Source organism: Chlamydomonas reinhardtii, chromosome 9 (genome assembly GCF_000002595.2).
Source record: "Chlamydomonas reinhardtii strain CC-503 cw92 mt+ chromosome 9, whole genome shotgun sequence".
Classification (NCBI taxonomy): Eukaryota; Viridiplantae; Chlorophyta; class Chlorophyceae; order Chlamydomonadales; family Chlamydomonadaceae; genus Chlamydomonas; species Chlamydomonas reinhardtii.
The window spans coordinates 2,830,872-2,847,686 of NC_057012.1; the positions used below are offsets into that span (position 1 = coordinate 2,830,872).

The window sequence follows — 16,815 nt, forward strand, 5'->3', positions numbered from 1 at the left end:
TCTCTCCCCTAGAGCTCATGCACACTGAGATTCGTGCAGCTCACCTTGCGAAGTCATTGCCTACACAATACATCTAATTTGCGAAGGGACGGCACAAGGTTGTTTGTTCACAAGAGTTGTTTGCTCACAAGATAAAAGGACGAAGGCTCTGCCATCATGCAGGAGTACTGTAGGCTATCAGTTAGCAATGTGTTAGCATCTTCTTCTCAGGAGGTTCATAGGGTTGCCGCGCGAGGGCAGAGGTCCGTTTGTCGCTCGCCGGGCCAGCGCGCAGCGTTTCCAACGATGTAGGCTCTTGCTTTTGATAACTTACACGTATGGGCTGCCTGCAATCGCGTCCGGCTGGGCCGGCCGCAGAGCAAGACGCTGCGATTCCGGTTGCTGCCGCTGAGCAAACGCTGCCCCCGCCAAGGCGAGGAACGGCGTCGCTGTCCCTGGACCTTGACAATGCAGCGGGCATCATGGCGCATGCTCCGCCGGGCCGGAGGTCAGGCCAGCTCGATTCACAAACGGTCCTCACCCTGCGCTCGGTTCGAGACCTTCAAATGTTCGACCACAACTCCCATGTTGACACCGAGAACGTCATTATCGCCCGCGACTCGCACTCGGTAGCCGGCACCAGCCGGTCTCGCGTGTTGAGCGGGCTGCGTGGCGTGGGCCAGCCGTCACGGACCTCCTTCCAGCTGGACCTCCAGCCCGCGCACGTCAACCACGCCGCCGCAGCGGCTGCTGGGTCCGGCCCCAGCGGCATGGGCTATAGCCGTCCCTCCGGACCCTCGGACTCAGCTGCCAACATGACCTCCATGGCCGCCCTGGCCTCCGGGGCCGCCGCTGCTACTTCTGCAAGGATCTATTCGCCAGGCGCCGGTGCAGCCACCGCTGCCGCCCACGCCGCTGGTAACGGCCGCGCTGGCACCGACGCTGAGGAGCACGACAGGCGCAGCGCTGGTCACGGCGCTGACGACTTTGATCGCCAGCCTGAGTCAGGGTACGGCTTTATGGCCGATGACCTGGTTGACGGTGGCGACAGCGGCGGTAGCGGCAGCGGTGCCATGGCCGACGGCAGCGAGAACGCCGATGGCGAGGTGGACGCGCCCGCAGCCAGGGCATTCTACCCACAAGGGCACATGTCCAACGCTGCGGACGTTGCCGCTGCGCTGCCGGCGCAGCCGCCGCTGCCACCGCGCTGCTTTGTGCCGCTGCCGCCGCCAGTGCGGTTCGCCGTCGGCGCTGGCGCAGGCAACACCGCTGCGGCCACGGCGGCCGCCGCCGCCGCTGCAGCCACAGCCGCCGCCGGCGTCTACAACACCGGCGGCAGCGAGACGCCAGGTGGCGACACGCCGGGCGGCGGGGGTGGCGGCGGAGGCGGCGGCGGCTTCACTCGGCGTGCGACGCTGGTTCGCGGCCTGACGCGCGACTCGTTCGTGCTGTACGCCACTGGTGGCGGCACGGTGGCGAGTGGCGGCTACATGATGCGGACCACGGTCGGGCGCGAGGAGCAGCTGCAGGCGCAGACCAGCTGGCCGCCCTTCCAGATGGGCAACCCGCTACAGGTGCGTGCCAGTGGCGGGGGCGCGGGGGCAAACCGACACGGCTGCGGGGCTTTTGCGCAGGGCGCGGGCGGCGAATCGGTGTGGATGCGGGAGGCCTATGTCAGTGTAGTAGAAGGCACTGGGGGCACTGGCTGGGGCGCGGGCGGCCCGTGAAGCCGGTGGAGCTGAAGCTTTGTTCCCGTGCGTCCCTTGGCTGACTGGCTGTTACTGTGGCTGTGCTATATTGTGGCTGTGCAGGTGCAAGTGGGGGACCTGCTGGGGCGCGGCGGCTGTGGTTCGGTGTGGTCGGGCACGTGGCGCGGGCGGCCCGTGGCCATCAAGGTGGTGCAGCAGGTGGTGCTGGTGCCGACCGGGGCCGCAGCAGCGGCGGCGGCGGCGGCGGCGGGGGCGGCAGCGGGCGTGCACGGGCAGGGGGCGGTGGTACCCAGGACGGCAGGCGTTGTCGTTGGTGGAGGCGGCGGGCCCATGCCCCGGCCGTCGCTAGAGGCGCGCGGCGGCGGCGGAGGCGGCGGCGGAGGCGGTAGGGAAGCAGCCATTCAGCCGGCGATTGTGAGCGGCACGCTGCTGCCGGCCGTGCCCAACCTGCCGCCGTTCATTGATTACTTCGCATCCGGCACAAATGCGGTGTTTACTGCCGTGGGCTCGTCAGGCCTGCATGCGGGCGCCAGCAGCGGCAGCAACAGTGCTTTCGACGGTAAGCCGGGGTGTCAAAACTCCTCCGAACTGTCTAATATCACCCGAACTGCTTCATAAAATTTTGAGTAACCAGTTCTTTCAATTTGTCGTTCAAACTCTAAAGGGAAATCGCCCAAGTACGGCCAGCCGCTGCACGCGCACCAGCTGTCAGCGGTGGTGGAGGGGGAGCCCGGCAGCCCGGACAGCGGCGACACGGATGATGACGGCGGCGGGCGGCCGGCAGCGCTGCGGCCGCCGCACCTCGCGGACGCGCACGCATCCGTGAAGCGGCTGCGCCACCCCAACGTGAGATCGTTGATTTATTGCCCTTGTGGTCCTCGTGTGCGAGCACGGCCCTGCGCCCTGGTTGCCTGTGCGGGCGCAGGTATAGCGCGCTGCCCTAGCTGTCCTGATGTACACACTGTGCCGCTGGTTGACTGCGTGACTGCGTGATTTGACCCCAACGAAACGTGCATGTGTGCGTTGTGTGGCCTCGCTCAAACACGCGCGCACAGGTGCTGCGCACGTACGCCTACGCCAGCGTGAGTACGGCGCCGCAGCTGGGCGGCGTGCTGCCGGCGCGGCACGAGCACCACGTGCTGCTGGAGCTGTGCGAGGCTGGCAGCCTGCGGTCCTGGCTGGACGTCAAGCTGCGGGCATCGGAGGCGGCGGAGCGGACGCGGCAGGCATCGGAGATGCAGCAGCACCGGGGGCAGGCGCAGGCGGCGCAGCAGGGGCAGCAGCAGGGGCACGGGTCGCAGCAGGCGGCGCCGCCGCATGTGAGGCCGATGCAGCCGGGCGCACACGCGGCTCAATGGCCGGCGAGCGCAGCTGCGGCAACGGCCGGCGGCCTTCCGCCAGCAGAGCTCTCGGCGGTCAGCCTTGCGGCAACGCACGCGGGGGCAGGTCACACGCCACTGCCTGCAGCAGCGTCATCGCCACCAGCAGCACCAGCACCAGCGGCAGGGCAGGGCGCGTCGGCCGTGTCGAGCGGCGCGGTGGACGTGGCCGCGGCCGCGGCGGCGGCAGTGGCTGCGTTGTCTCGCGCCCATGTGCACATCCTGACAGGTGTTGCGCCGCCGCCGCTCGCTTCCGGCACCTCGCCGCACGTGACCTTCTCACGCGCCACTTCCACGGCGGCTTTGTCGCGCACCAACACCTCGAACACCCTCGCAACTGCGTCGCCACCGCTGCCGCTGCCGCACGGCAAGCCCCTCGCCGACCTACTGCGTGCGGTGCTGCTGCCGGGTCGCTCGGCATCCACAGCTGACACCGGCCGCAGCGGCGCCGGCGCCGCCGCGAGGAGCATGTTCAGCGGCCCTGCGGGCAGCGCCCCCGGCGCAGCTGCTTGCAGCGACGTTGTCGGCAGCCGTTGCTTCGTGCCTGGCGACGGCGAGGAGCACAGTTGCGTGAATGCTCCGCCGATACGCTTCGCATCGCAGCAGGAGGAGGCAATGCGGATTGCCGCCGCGGCCGAAGCCGCCAAGGTGGCGGTCTGGCCGGCAGTGGCGGGGCCCGGGAGCGACACTGACACTGCGACGCCGTTCACGCCATCGGCAGCAGCAACAGCTGCGGCAGCTGCAGCAGCAGCCAATTCGGCAACGAGTACGGCGCTAGCGGCGCGGCCGGCAACGGCAACGGCACTGGCAGGAGCGACGAGCCCCGGCACACCATGCATGTCGCAAGAGGGCTCCGTTGCTGCGGGCGGCGGCTCGAGCACCATTGGTCAGGTGTCTGGTCAGACGGTTGCGGCAGCAGCTGCTGCAGCCGCCAGTGCTGCTACTGCTGGCCGGCATCACCACCAGCATCACCCGCACCACGCGGCAGCGCCGCGCGGCGTGGCCGCGAGCGACTCGTTCGCAACTACGGGCGCCTGCGGCAGCGTAGGCACGGGCATGGCAACCGACGGCATCCTCGCTCATGACAGTGCGTTGTTTCGCGAGCTGTCCGCTTTGCTGGCCAACGCTACAGCCACAGCCACGGCCACGGCCTCGAACCTGGCGAGCGCCGGCGGGGGCGCAGGTGGAAGCAGCACCACCGGCGGAGGCGGAGCCGGCGGCAGCAGCACCGCTGACGGCGGCGCGGGGCGCAAGCTGGAGAGGCAGATGCAGCGCCAGACGTCGGAGGCCGGCACCACAGCCGACAACACAGCCGACGACACGGCCGGCACGGCGGCGGCGGCCCTGGAGGGCGCGTCGTCGTCAGTGCGCTCGCCTGACCCGTCGACGACGGAGGCGTTGCAGATGGCGGCAAACTCTGGCACAATGGCGGCGGGCTCCAGCGGCATGCCGGCGGGCTCCAGCACGCTGGCGCCGCCGGCCACTATCTCGCTGGGCACGTCCTCGACGCTGCTGCCGGGCCGCGTGACGCAGCCGTCGCGCCTGTCCGCGCGCCGCATGCGGGAGCAGCTGGCCGCGGCATGGGCGACGGACGACTCCATGACGGGCGGCAGCAGCAACTACGGCCCAGGGGGCTACGACGGCGCGGGCTCGCGCCTACCGGTGGTGGATGAGTTGCCGTCAGACCGGCTGACAGCGGTGGAGAGCCGCGGCAGCGGCCGTGTGACGGCGGCGGCCCTGGCGGCTGGCTCGTGCGGGCTGCACGGCGGGCCCGGCAGCTGGGCGCCCACACCGCCCGACCTGCCAGCGGACCTGCAGGCGCTGCTGCCGCAGGAGCAGCAGTCGGCTGCGGCGCTGCTCGCGACGGTGACGACGCTCATACAAGACCACCACCACCACTACCACAACCACCATCCCCACCATTACCACCACCAAGAGCATGCGCATGCGCCTGAGCAACAGCACCCGCAGCATCCTTCGCAGCAGCTGTCGACTGAGGGCTTGGAGATGGCGGCGCCATCTCACCTGCCGGCCTCCGGTGGCACAGACGGCGGCACTAACACACCCAGGGTCCTCCCGGCATCCCTGCCCACAGTCGCCGCCTGGGTGGCCAGCTCTGAGGCCAATACCAGCACTGCTGCAGGCCCGCCGAGCGGTGGTGCCGGTGGCGGTGGCACTGGCGGCGGCGGCGGCGGCACTTCCGCGTCGCCCAAGCAGCCCACGCCGTTTGCAGTGGTGGCAAAGGAGGCTGCGCAGGCGTCGATGGCAGTGGAGTCGGGGCATGGAGTGCCGGGGGCGAAGCGGGTGGCGGCCTCGCTACCGCTGCCCAGGGTGCGGCCCGAGACCGCCATCACCCTCGCCTCCTTCGCTGCGCCGTTCACCACCGCCGCATCTTGCGCTCTGGAGCTTGCCGACCAGCCGCCCACAAAGCCGCCGGCTGTCTCGGAGCTGGGTGCGGCCTTCGCAACCGCCTACACCGATGACGGCGCGGCCAAATCGCCGCACCTCCACCATCACGGCCTGGGCCACCAGCACTCGGACCGCCAGGGCCGCCGCCGCGGCGGCCACAGCCAGAACCAGCAGCAGCTGTTGCAGCCCCACCCGCACGCCCAGCCGCGCCGCCAGCGGTCAGCGGTCAACAGCGGTGCGGGTGGCGGCGCCGGCGCCGACACCGACACTGGGCTGGAGCAAGAGGACCGCGGTCCCAGTGCAGTAGGCAGCGGGGCGGGCGGCGGCGCAGCAAGCAGGGTGGGCAGCGGGCCCGGCGGCGGCGCGGCAAGCAGGGTGGGCAGCGGGCCCGGCGGCGCAGCAGCAAGCACGATGGGTAGCGGGCCCGGCGGCGGCGGCACAGCTAGCAGGATGGGGAGCGGGCCCGGCGGCGTCGGCACCACGGTGGGGCACGTGAGCATGACGCCGTCGGACTTTGGCGGCGGCACCAGCAAGTACTCGCACGGACCGGGGCTGCTGGCGGCGGCGGCGGCGGCCGACGCGCTGGCGGCCACACAGCAGCACTTTGTGATCCTGGATGACATGGATGATGACGACATCTCGTACGGTGCCGGCACGCCAGCTGGCGGCGGTGATACGTCCTACAACAGGGGCCTGCTGGACGGGCCGTTTGACAGCAGCTCGGCGCTCAATGCCGCCGCCGCGGCCTTCGCCGCCAAGGCCGCCGGGTTCCGGCAGCAGGCCATGGCGCATGGGAACGGTGGAGCCGGCGGGTCGCGGCTCGCGGGTGGCGGCAGCGGAGGCGGCGATGGCAGCACCGGCCGCTTGCGCCGCGTGGGGACTTTGTATGGCGACATGATGCGGGGGCCTCTGAAGATGTTGGAGGAGGGCAGCGCGGAGGGCCGCATGAGCAGCTCCATAGATCCAGGCACGGGCACCAATACAGGCACCGGCATGGGCCACGGCACCGGAAGCTGGATGGCGCCTTGGGCGGCGGGCTTCAGCCGCCGCAGCAGCAGCCGCACGCACGGCGGGTTGTCGCTGCCGCCCGTTCCCACAATGTCTCCGGGCGCCGGCGCGCTGGACATGATGACAACTCTGTCGCCTGCTGGCACGGAGAAGCTACAGGCCATCGTGACTGCTGGTGCGCCTGGTGGTGCTGCTGGTGCGCCTGCGGCTTCGCCGGCTTCGGCTCTGACGGAAGTGGCTGCGGCGCAGTCCGCCCGCGGCAGCAGCATAAGTGCGGGCACCACGACCGACACGAGCGCCCGCCTCGACGTGCCAAAGCCGGCGGCGCCGGCAGCCGCACCTGCTGCGACCCAGGAGTCGTCAAAGCTGCAGCCACCGACGCAGCCGGCTGCTCAGGGCACGGTCGCGAAGCTGGAGCCATTCGGCCTCGTTACCAAGGCACTGGGCCGGCGCGCACGCGGCATGGTCGCCTCCATTCTCAAGGCTGCCAACGAGGCCGCTGCCGACGGCGCCATCTCCAGCCCCTTCAGCCCCGCCGCCGCAGGCATCCTGGCCTGGGAGTCGACCGCGGCTGGCGGCGCCGCCGCCGCCGGCGCGGCCAGCGGCGCTGGCGGCCTCGCCAGTGGCGCGGGCGGCGTCAACGTGCCGCAGGCCGGCAGCAACTACGCGCCAATGCAGCCGGAGCAGCTGCGGCACCTGTGTGAGGTGTTGGAGTGCCTGGCGGAGGTGGCGTCGGGACTGGCGTACCTACACGCAGTGGGCATGGTGCATGGGGTGAGTGAGGGAGGAGGGATGGGAGGGGTGGCCGTCCGCCATGGAAGAAGACGAAGTGTTGCTTCAATGTTCACAAAGCTCACAAGGGTTTGAGTGGTGGGGAGGAAGGAGGTTGACAGTAACGCGCGCACCCATGTCCACGCCCACGCCCCACAGGACATCAAGAGCGGCAACGTGCTGCTGAAGCGCGACCCCCGCACCGCGCGCGGCTTCGTGCTCAAGCTGGCGGACTTCGGGTTCTCGCGTGTGCTGGAGCATGGCTCACACACGTACCTGTCCCGCCCCAGCGGCACACTCGCCTACCTGTCCCCGGAGCTACTCACCAGCCACCGGCAGTCCTCCGCCGCAGACGTGGTGCGTGCATGCATGCTCGTGTGTGTGCGTGCGCGCTTGTGAGCGGGGCCTCTGGGCCTCTGCTTCAATCCGTCCGGCCCTCGTCCTTGCTTCTCTACGCGCAGTTGCCTAATGCTATCAGCTGCATGCGATTGCGACGAGCTGTCTTCTGATCGTCTCACGCGCCCGCCGTTTCCATTGCCGTTGTTGCGCTCACCGCACAGTACGCATTTGGACTGCTGGTGTGGGAGACCGTCACCACACAGCCGCTGTTCCGCGGCCTCGCGACCGCACAGGTGAGAGGGCTTCGGGCTGCGAGGCCTTGTGTGTACGGCCAGTCATGTAGCAGGAGCAACAGCTAAGGCCAGCTGCTCTCGCTCCGGCTCACCCACGTCCATCCTCCGACCTCCACCCCGCCACCTCTGCCCCCACCTCCTTGTCTGCTGCAGCTGCTGTACGCCAAGACGCACCACCAGGACTGGCTGCACCTCAAGTGGCCCGATTGGACGCCCTTCGAGGTGCGCTGCCTGGCGCGCCGCTGCACCGAGTACGCTCCCGCCGCGCGCGTCACTGCGGTACAGGCGCTGGCGGCCATTGAGGACATGCGGCAGCGCTTCAGCCAGGTGTGCGTGGGGCGGCATGCGGCTGTGTGGGGCGGTGCGCGAGCCCGTGTGGGGGATGGACTTGAAGCGGGAGGCAGCAGAGGTGCAGGGCAGCGCGCAGCTCGTCTCAGATGCGGGTACCACTACTATATACTCGGTTCGTCTGGTGGCGCGCCCGCAAGCCCAACACTAATGTGCTGCCGTGTCGTGCTGTGCCGTGCAGGATCTGTTGGCGCTTGAGCAGCCGCAGCAGCAGCAACAACCGGGCGGGCCTACAGCACAAACGACGGCGTAACATGCGCCGTTGTCAAGCGGCGCTGCCACATTGTGGCGCGGCCCCGTTCACGGGGTCATCATGACAGCGGCGACAGACAGAGTGTCGGGGGTGGGCCTACATAGCAGGGGGCTAGGGGCTCCGGTGCCCGATGCCAGGCGGTGCTGAGGCTGCTGTGCTGGCAACAGCCAGGGTGCTGTTGCACGGTGGCATGTGGACGTGTGCGCGCTGGTTGGGTGCAATGGGGTATGTGTGCAACTGAAACAGTTTGAGACCCGACTTAATGAGAGTGCACTGTAAAAGTGAGCATCATTGGTACAGGGTGCAACGCGGTGGAGGATGGTACCTTTACCCTGCCTCAGCCCATCCTGCCTTTTGGGTGTATATGTGCGCGTGCTGATAGCCCTGGGAGGCATTCCGTAATTATGGCAGACGGTCCATGCGTGCGACCAGCTGTTGTCTTCGAGAGTGCGAGCGAGGCATGTGCTGATCTAAGAAAGGCAGCCGCGGCGTTTGCCATGCGTATGTGATTTGCTTGAGATGCTGAGCCATGGCTGCTGCTTGCTCGGCTTGAGGTGTAGGAACTCCCTGTGCCGCATTAGGGTGTAGGAACTCAATACGCCGACTTTCCTAGGTGTGCAACTGCAACACAAATCATTATCTTTGTTTGCAGCACCGGTCGAACCGGTTGCTTGGTCGTTTTGCCATGCACTTTTTGTGCGCTAGTCACTTCAGGCAAGAAGCGCAAACACGCACGCACGTGAGTGGCGTGAAGATGCAGGTGGAATGCAATCAAGTAAACGAGATTGGGGTTCTAAACCTGCAAAGTTGTTAATACGGTTGTGCAGCGACGGGCAATGGAAAGCCATCTGTCAGCTGGCGGCTCTAGGTGCACATGGCTTTCGTTTGTGCGTGCGTAACAACGTGGCGGAAACTTTCGAGCGACGAGTGCGGGCAAAGGACCGCCGGGTAACGCAGCAACGTGTTGCAACGTGTGGTTGGATTGTATCGCTGCGCAGGCTGCAGTGTGTCGGGCCTGCGCAGTGCGTGTGCGGCTGTACCCGCTGGGGTGGACCTGGCAAAGTGGCTTCAAATAGAATGTATCATCGAACGTCAAGGGCGCATTTGCCTGCAACTGACAGTTTGAGACCTGACTTAATGAGAGTGCACTGTAAAAGTGAGCATCATTGGTACAGGGTGCAACGCGGCGGCGGATGGTATCTTTCTCAGTTGATGTGAAGAGCGGCTGAGGCTCTGTAGGCGGGCACGTGACGTTCGACTGCACGGCTGGGGCAGACATAGGTGCGCTTGTTATTCTTGTGGTGCGTGTCGAGGCATCACCATGTGGATATGGTGGGGGTGATGAGCGCTGGGTTGGGGTCCTACGGCCGTCAGTTCCCGCGGTGCGGTGCGGCACTCGGAACCACAACACTTGCAACCGCATAGCATGAACGTGGACTAGCGATGCCTTCGCCATTCTTATGAAGATGGGCCCTGCCTGCATCGTAGCAGGAGTGCCTTGGTGTAAGCTTGTGTAAGCATGTGCTTCTCACACGGACCGCGGCCGGAAGTCAGGCACGCGGGCTCGCTCGCTTCGCATATGAATGCGACATGCCGACATCACAAGCCGTCACAGACCTCCTTCCTGCTGGAGCTGCAGACTGCGCACGTCAACCACGCAGCCGCCACAGCCCCAACGGGAATGTACACAGAAACTCACCCAAACCTAGGACTCAGTGTGTGTGCAGAGTAAGGAGGACAGGTTGATGCTGGCCTCCCCAGCCGTCCGTTGACGTAGGGAGCTAGATGGGGAGCTAGATGGGGTCGTCCTGTCTCAGCGCGAGCCCCTATACACCGAGTGGTCGTCTGTTCTAGGCGCAAGCTCGACACATTGCTTCCGCGTGTGGGGACGCGGCGTTGGCGAGAGCCACGGATGGCCCTAATACCGTGGGGACATGTCGCACCCGTGGAGGGCACTGTACACAAAAACTACAGGCGTCATCTTCGACCCCGACGGCACAAGTGACAGCCGTGCATGCAGTGATACGAGCACGCCGCAAGCGCCAACCGCCTGGCAAGCCAGGGTACTACGTTCCGAAGATATCTTCCCTCGCATGGGAAAAGTGGGCTGAGCCACGTATCTAGTCTGAGGCCGCAAGCGTCTACCTCATCTCCCGGACATAGCCGGGGTCGGTTCGTACAGGCACGGCCCGCCATGCATCCAGCCACGTCCCGCTGTCAAGCAACAGTACAGCCAGCAATCAACCAAACAGCAGGAAATCCTCTAGCCACAACACTCCTCACTGCTGCATGCGGCCTACCACATACTGCGCGGTGCTATGCTCGCCAGCAAAGAACCGAACAAGACACCGGCCGGCCTCAACCTGCGCGCCGGCGCCGCTTCTTGGGCGGTGCCGCGCTGCACTCCTCCACGTGGCCTTGCTCGCCCCCTCCGCTACGCACATGCACGCCGCAACTGCTGGGCCCAGGGCCGCTGCCGCTCCGATACATTTCCGAAAGTATGAAAGCGAACAGCTAGGGGTCCTTACACATTCCGCGAATTCTGCTGACCGTTGCAAACCCCCCATCCTTTGCGCCGCCCCATCAGTACCAGCAAGCCGGTCCACCCGCCTCGCCTCAACCCTCTGTTCCATAGGCACACCGCCCATTTCCCGCCGTCTGTCAAGCCTTATGATGCCTGTCCCGTCTCTGTATTGGCGCATCCATGCCCCGCCCCTTAACGGTGCATCGCAATTGACTTTAAAGTTCCCATAGTCCGCATCAGTTACTACCGCACACCAAGGAGCATCACAGTCCACTAGGTTACAAGCACTCACAGGGATGGCCACATCTCCGTAACCTGCCTTGCGGTAGTACGGGGGCTGCGTCAGTGCCGTACTTGCACAATGTCATACAGCACTCCAGCTTTTAAATCATTCCGAGTCACACGTATGCGGCTGCGTGGTCCATTGTCAAAGGTATACGACACAGCTCCACCGGCAGCGTCATTCTGACAGCACAATCTCGACAGAGCCCGGCTTGCCCTGCGTTAGCCTTGCACCTGTCACTGGCCGCGGTGCTGTGGATACTGCAGACGCCGCGGGAGCCGGCTCGGGTCGTGGCGCTGAAGGCGGCGCCAATGACCCTAGTGCTGTCGCGGACGTTTGCTGGGGCTGCAGCGCCATTGCCGGCGGCTGCAGCACCCGCACCACGAAAGGGCGCGCATCATCGCCGGCGCCCCCGGACCCCACCTGTGCCTGGGTGCATGTGAGTGCACGCGGCGCCTCATCGGCTCCCGCCGCACTGCCCGCAGGCACCACGGTGCACTGGGCAGGCTCCAGTTCAGCTGCCGCAGCACGCGCCGTGCCCGACAATGTAGCACTCCGGGTCACAGATGTGCCGCTGGCGGTCGCGCTGCCGCCGTCCTGGTGTCGAGTGCGCCCGAACCGAACCGCGGTGTACTGACTTGAGCGCAGGGGCGCCGAGTACGTGCTGCGAGGCTGGTCTGCTGCAGGCGCGTCGCCGCCTGCGGGCCGCACAGAGCTAATGCTGGCGCCGGCGAGCCGCTGTGACAAGGATGGAGTCACGCCGGGAGTTGTCGCTGCGGAGGCATGTGCCGATGTGGGTCTGGAGGAGGAGGCTGTGCCGGTGTCGGTGCCAGTACGGGCGCCGGAGCCGATGCTGTGGCCAGGAGTCAGCCAGTATGTCTCCATGGCGCCTGTACGTCAGCCACATGCAGTTGCAGGCAGGTGAAGGAGCGAGCAAACAGAGACGAACGCGAGATGCGCCAAAGAAGAAAAGCGCATACACGCATGACGTCCAGGCAGCTTGTTCAAAACGGACAAGACAAGGCCTGGCCATAATCGGGAGCGTCCGCACCTTTGCCCTTCAGGTTCATTACACCGCGCGGTTCAAGCGTGAAGCCCTCGCCGCTTGCGCGCAGCAGCTCTGCTGTCGCTTGAGAAACCTGCACATTGATGAAGTGAGCAGCGGTCACGGTACGTGCACGAAGAGCACGCGGTGCATGTAAAAGTGCTTGCAAAATGGGCGAACAAGAATCCATCGCAAGGCAGGGTACAGGCACACGTGAGGGGCTCACCTGGATACGCATCGCACTGGCGGTGGCCTCTGCAGCCCATAACAGCAAGGAGCACGCAGGCCTCAGGATATGATCAAGCGTTAACAAGAATGTACATGGGGGCAGTATGGTGAGTGCTGTCAACACAACCCAGGGGCTACTTGCATACATGCCGCCAACTCACCCATGCGCGAGGCGGTGTTAACGGTGTCGCCCAGCAGGCAGAAGCGCGGCATCTTCTTGCCCACCACCCCCGCCACCACCGGCCCCGAGTGCAGGCCCACGCGGATCTGCACGCGCACGCCCTCCAGCGACGGCTTGAACTGCTCCACTGCCCGCACCATGTCCAGCGCCATGTTGGCCGCACGCACTGCGTTGCGGACCGCGTCGTCGGGCACAGGGCAACCCGCAACACACCTGCGGGTGCCATTGTCGCAATTGAGATCCGGGTTCGGGAAAGCGGCCGCTGGTGCTGCTTGCAGCACACGTGCAAAATGCTGCCAGACTCACATGAGCGCGTCTCCAGTGGTCTCGATCTTGCACACGCCATGGCGCTGCGTGAGGTCGTCAAACATACTGAAGAGCTCGTTGAGCAGCGCCACCACCGCACAGGCGGACGTTTGCGACGGAGCCGTGGCATGACCCACCTGTGGGCGTGAGCGGCAGGACAGGAGGCGTGCGGCGCGTGATTGGGCGACAACGGCAGGGCCACGAACACCGGTACCGCAAGGATATGCAATGACCACGCCAAGAGATGACGCCGCAGCACTACTCAGTACTCGCCATATCGCTGCATAGCACCGTGACGTCTTTGTACTCCTCAGCCACGGTGCCCTCGCCGTCCTGCAGCTGGGCCAGGACCTGGTCCGGCAGCATTGCCTTGAGCAGCCGGGTGTGCTGCTCCTTGGACACCAGCAGCCACAGCACCAGCAGCGATATCGCCACAGAGCCCACCACCACCGCCGCAATGCACGGGCCGCGCCACGCCGGCGCCCAGCCGGCGGCCGGTGCCACCTCCAAGTACCTGGTACCATGAGCAGGCGGGTACGTCGGTGTTCGGTTTACTCGGCATGGCATAACTGCAAGATGCTTAAATAAGTGTTGGACGCACGCGTCCGCGGCGGGTTTGATTACGGACTTGGCAGCGGCTCCTAGGCCCATCACACGTCGCATGCCTGGTCCTCCGTGCCTATGTGGAGGCCGACCGGGACATCCAGAGCGCAGCTGAGCCCCACTAAAACCCATCCTGGCCTCACCACAGCAGGGTGTAGGCCCTGATCGCGATGCGCATGGGGTCCACGGGCCGCTGCGGCGAGGCCGCGAGCTCCGCACGTAGGTTGTTGATCGAGGTCTCCTCCTGCCACAACTGCGGGTGTTGGACAGGGTGCCGCGACGTCTATTTATTCAGTGATTACACAGGTGGCACCGGTGTGGTGGTGGATTTGGTGGTGGCAGGCAAAAACACGATGGCGTTCGTGATAGTACTTGTCTGCAGGTGCATGTGCCGTGCAGTCGCCTGCTGTGCTAGCGGTGCCTACGTACCCGGTACAAGTAGCCATCGCGCGAAAGCGACTGCAGGCGGAAGGCGTCTCGACTGATGAGTTCATCCACGTTGAACATAGTGGACACCTGTCCATACATGATGGTTGGGAGTAGGAGGAAGGATCCAGCCAGGAGCGGACATGGATGTAGCAAGCCAGCACACTCCAGACACATTGGGCTGCCGGAATGACCAAAAGTGGCACGCACGCATGACGGATGTGCTAAACTTGCAGACCTCGGGTGGCTGCGCGTACCGGTGGTGCCCTGCTACCGACCTGGCCCCAGTACTTGGTTTTGTTGGCTGCATGGAAGCACTCGCTGCAATTGTACGGCTGCATGCCGCAGTCCCAGTCGTAGTCGGCGCTTGGAGCCGGCAGCGTCAGCGGGTTCACGGTGACTGCGCGCGAGTGTGTGCGTTTGGCGAGGCGAGCTTTGCGTCAGGACCGCACACGAACATTAGCTCGTTGCTGTCACGTGATGCACACTGTATGACAACTACCGTGCATCCAGCGAAACCAGGCGAGCAAGCACAATCACAATCACAATCACGACCCGCGCCAGGTCCACGTCACTCACACATGCATGAAAAGCCCTCGGTGCACTTGTAGGGCCCCACGATGGCTGTGACGCCCTGCCGCATCATCTCCAGGGTGCCCTCCCGGCTCACGCCCTCGGCCAGCAGGTCCTTGCCTGCAGCGCACAGTTAGGAGCACAACCGGTGGACAGGTTGAGTAGGTGGAGCGTCTGCGCCTTGCCTCTGCGGTGAAACTGTGCAACCCTTCGCCTTGTGCTTCTCTTGCACATGCAGGTACACATACGCCGCGTGCGTGCACGGGGTGAACTGGGTGGCAGCAGATCGTTCTGGAAGCAACGTGACCCGGCATTGGCCTCTCGTCTCCTCGACCATCCACGCATCCTAACGAGCTACCACGTCTGCCTGCTGTAGCTGACCCGCCAGCCCACGATCCCACACACACTACTGCACCCACCGTACAGCACCTTGGCCAGCTCGCCCTCGAGCGGCGGCCACGTCTTCCAAATGATACCGGCAAAATCAAGCTCTAGCTGCACCACCACCTGCGTGTTGATCTGCAGCATCAGCAACAGCAGCAGTAGCAGATGGCGGCGGCGGTATTTGGCGCCCGTACGTAAGCGTGTGTTGGTGGTAAGGGGAAACGCGCCAGCTGCATTGTGAGCCGCTGGCGCTCTGCGGCAGAATACCCGTACTCGAGCAGAGGACCAACCGCATTAAGCAACTCCCAGAGGCCCTCCGAGCAGCCGCCACGACCACGGCGTTTGCGCGCACCCGTGAGAATATGTCAAGGCTGAGGGTCCGCCAACTCCTCTCGAGGTCCGGACACTGGGGCATCTGCACGCGGCAGCCAGGCAGCACACTCCGGTTGGCGCCTGTCTAATTAGTTAGGTCGCTACCGCCGCACCGCGCTAAGCGCAACCTCCCGGTTACTCCCGACACTCTCATAGCAGTGCCAGCAATGACGCCCGGCTCACTGCAACCTGTTCACTGTTCATGCACGCGTGCGCGCGCAGGCACACACACCTGTGTGACGTGCGAGCTCAGTAGCTCTGACCCAAACACCGTCATCTTGAGAGCTTCCCCGATCGTGATTGCCACCCCGTTGCCCAGGCCATTGTAAACCAGGTTCTACACACGGGGACAGGCACGCAAGGAAGAATGAGGGTGGACGCGCACGTGATGGTGGACGCGTGCATGGGGACTTCGCAAGGGCTGCGGACGATGAGGGTTGCCATCAAATACCACACGCGATCGAAAGAAACGCAGTCCGTGATCGATGCCCGGATATGCCTGCGACACTACAAGAAGGTACAGTCCGACCAACACAGTACCGCGCCCACGGGTGCGATGGGTTTGGCTGCGCAGAGGCTGGCACTGGGTGACGTACGCGCATGCAGCTACACCCTGAAGATGCCGTACTTACCTTGGACCGAGTTACTGCAGCACTGGACGCGGTCAGGACTGCTGCCAGGCCTGTAAGCATTGGAATGAAGACATGCGGCTCGGCGGCTCAGCCTAAGAAACGCCGGGCCCGCACAGGGTAAACTGCAAGGCAGAGTCCACTGCGCCTTGCATCCGCTCACTCCCTCCGCCTCAGGGAGCTGCTCACCAGCGCCCAAAGCGTCAGGCAGACCACCAAGGTGATGAAGATTATGGAGGGGCGGTTCGCCAGCAGAGCGCCAGTGTCCTACATACGTTTTTTGGTGGTGGTGGTGGTGGGGGCGGGGGGGGGGGGGCGGGGGGGTCCTCGGTGTGGGGGTGGTCACTGAGTCCTGGCCTCGCGCCGGAGACCGGCTTTTGCGCCAGAAGCGTCGCGTTACACGGAGCCCAACCACTGGCAGTTTGCAATTCCTTTCATAGGTCACGTGGGCCGAGGTTCTTGAGCCAATTGAAGCCCGTTCGAGTGGCTTACGCGACTAGTGAAACCACGGCTGGGTTCCCGGCCTTATGCGTCTACTTAATGACAACACCTCAGCTTAAACTCATACAACAGCGCACCTGGAGCTCCCTCCGAACGCGATTCAGGAGTGGACTGCGCCTGAGCGGCCTTTTCTCACAGCTGCAGCTACAGCTACAGCTGCAGCATAGCACTTCACTCAGACAGCGCATTGGTTAAGTCAGCCGAGCGCGCACCGAACTCTTAGTAGTTGCATCTTTGGGCTGCACGTTGGCTAGCAACAATTGAAGCGCACA

The 16,815-nt window shown here is 65.2% G+C and overlaps 2 protein-coding genes across 2 annotated transcripts; one reads left to right on the forward strand and one right to left on the reverse strand.

Annotated features, from left to right (window-relative positions):
- Window positions 1-59: 59 nt before the first annotated feature.
- CHLRE_09g388700v5 (uncharacterized protein) lies at window positions 60-10,017 on the forward strand. The gene is made up of 8 exons (XM_043065479.1): window positions 60-1,553; window positions 1,791-2,247; window positions 2,353-2,534; window positions 2,744-7,258; window positions 7,415-7,612; window positions 7,816-7,887; window positions 8,041-8,214; window positions 8,417-10,017. Exons 1-8 carry the CDS (start codon window positions 318-320, stop codon window positions 8,486-8,488), a joined length of 6,906 nt encoding a protein of 2,301 aa, XP_042921034.1. The 5' UTR covers window positions 60-317; the 3' UTR covers window positions 8,489-10,017.
- A 36-nt stretch (window positions 10,018-10,053) lies between these two features.
- CHLRE_09g388650v5 (uncharacterized protein) lies at window positions 10,054-16,809 on the reverse strand. The gene is made up of 17 exons (XM_043065476.1): window positions 16,714-16,809; window positions 16,621-16,660; window positions 16,232-16,309; window positions 16,046-16,095; window positions 15,646-15,750; window positions 15,394-15,456; window positions 15,077-15,176; window positions 14,664-14,777; window positions 14,363-14,484; window positions 14,088-14,174; window positions 13,802-13,911; window positions 13,329-13,569; window positions 13,056-13,192; window positions 12,730-12,962; window positions 12,567-12,595; window positions 12,347-12,434; window positions 10,054-12,185 (listed from the first exon to the last, which is right to left on the reverse strand). The coding sequence occupies exons 1-17, from the start codon at window positions 16,729-16,731 to the stop codon at window positions 11,473-11,475; spliced, it is 2,328 nt and encodes a 775-aa protein (XP_042921035.1). The 5' UTR covers window positions 16,732-16,809; the 3' UTR covers window positions 10,054-11,472.
- Between the last annotated feature and the right edge of the window lie 6 nt (window positions 16,810-16,815).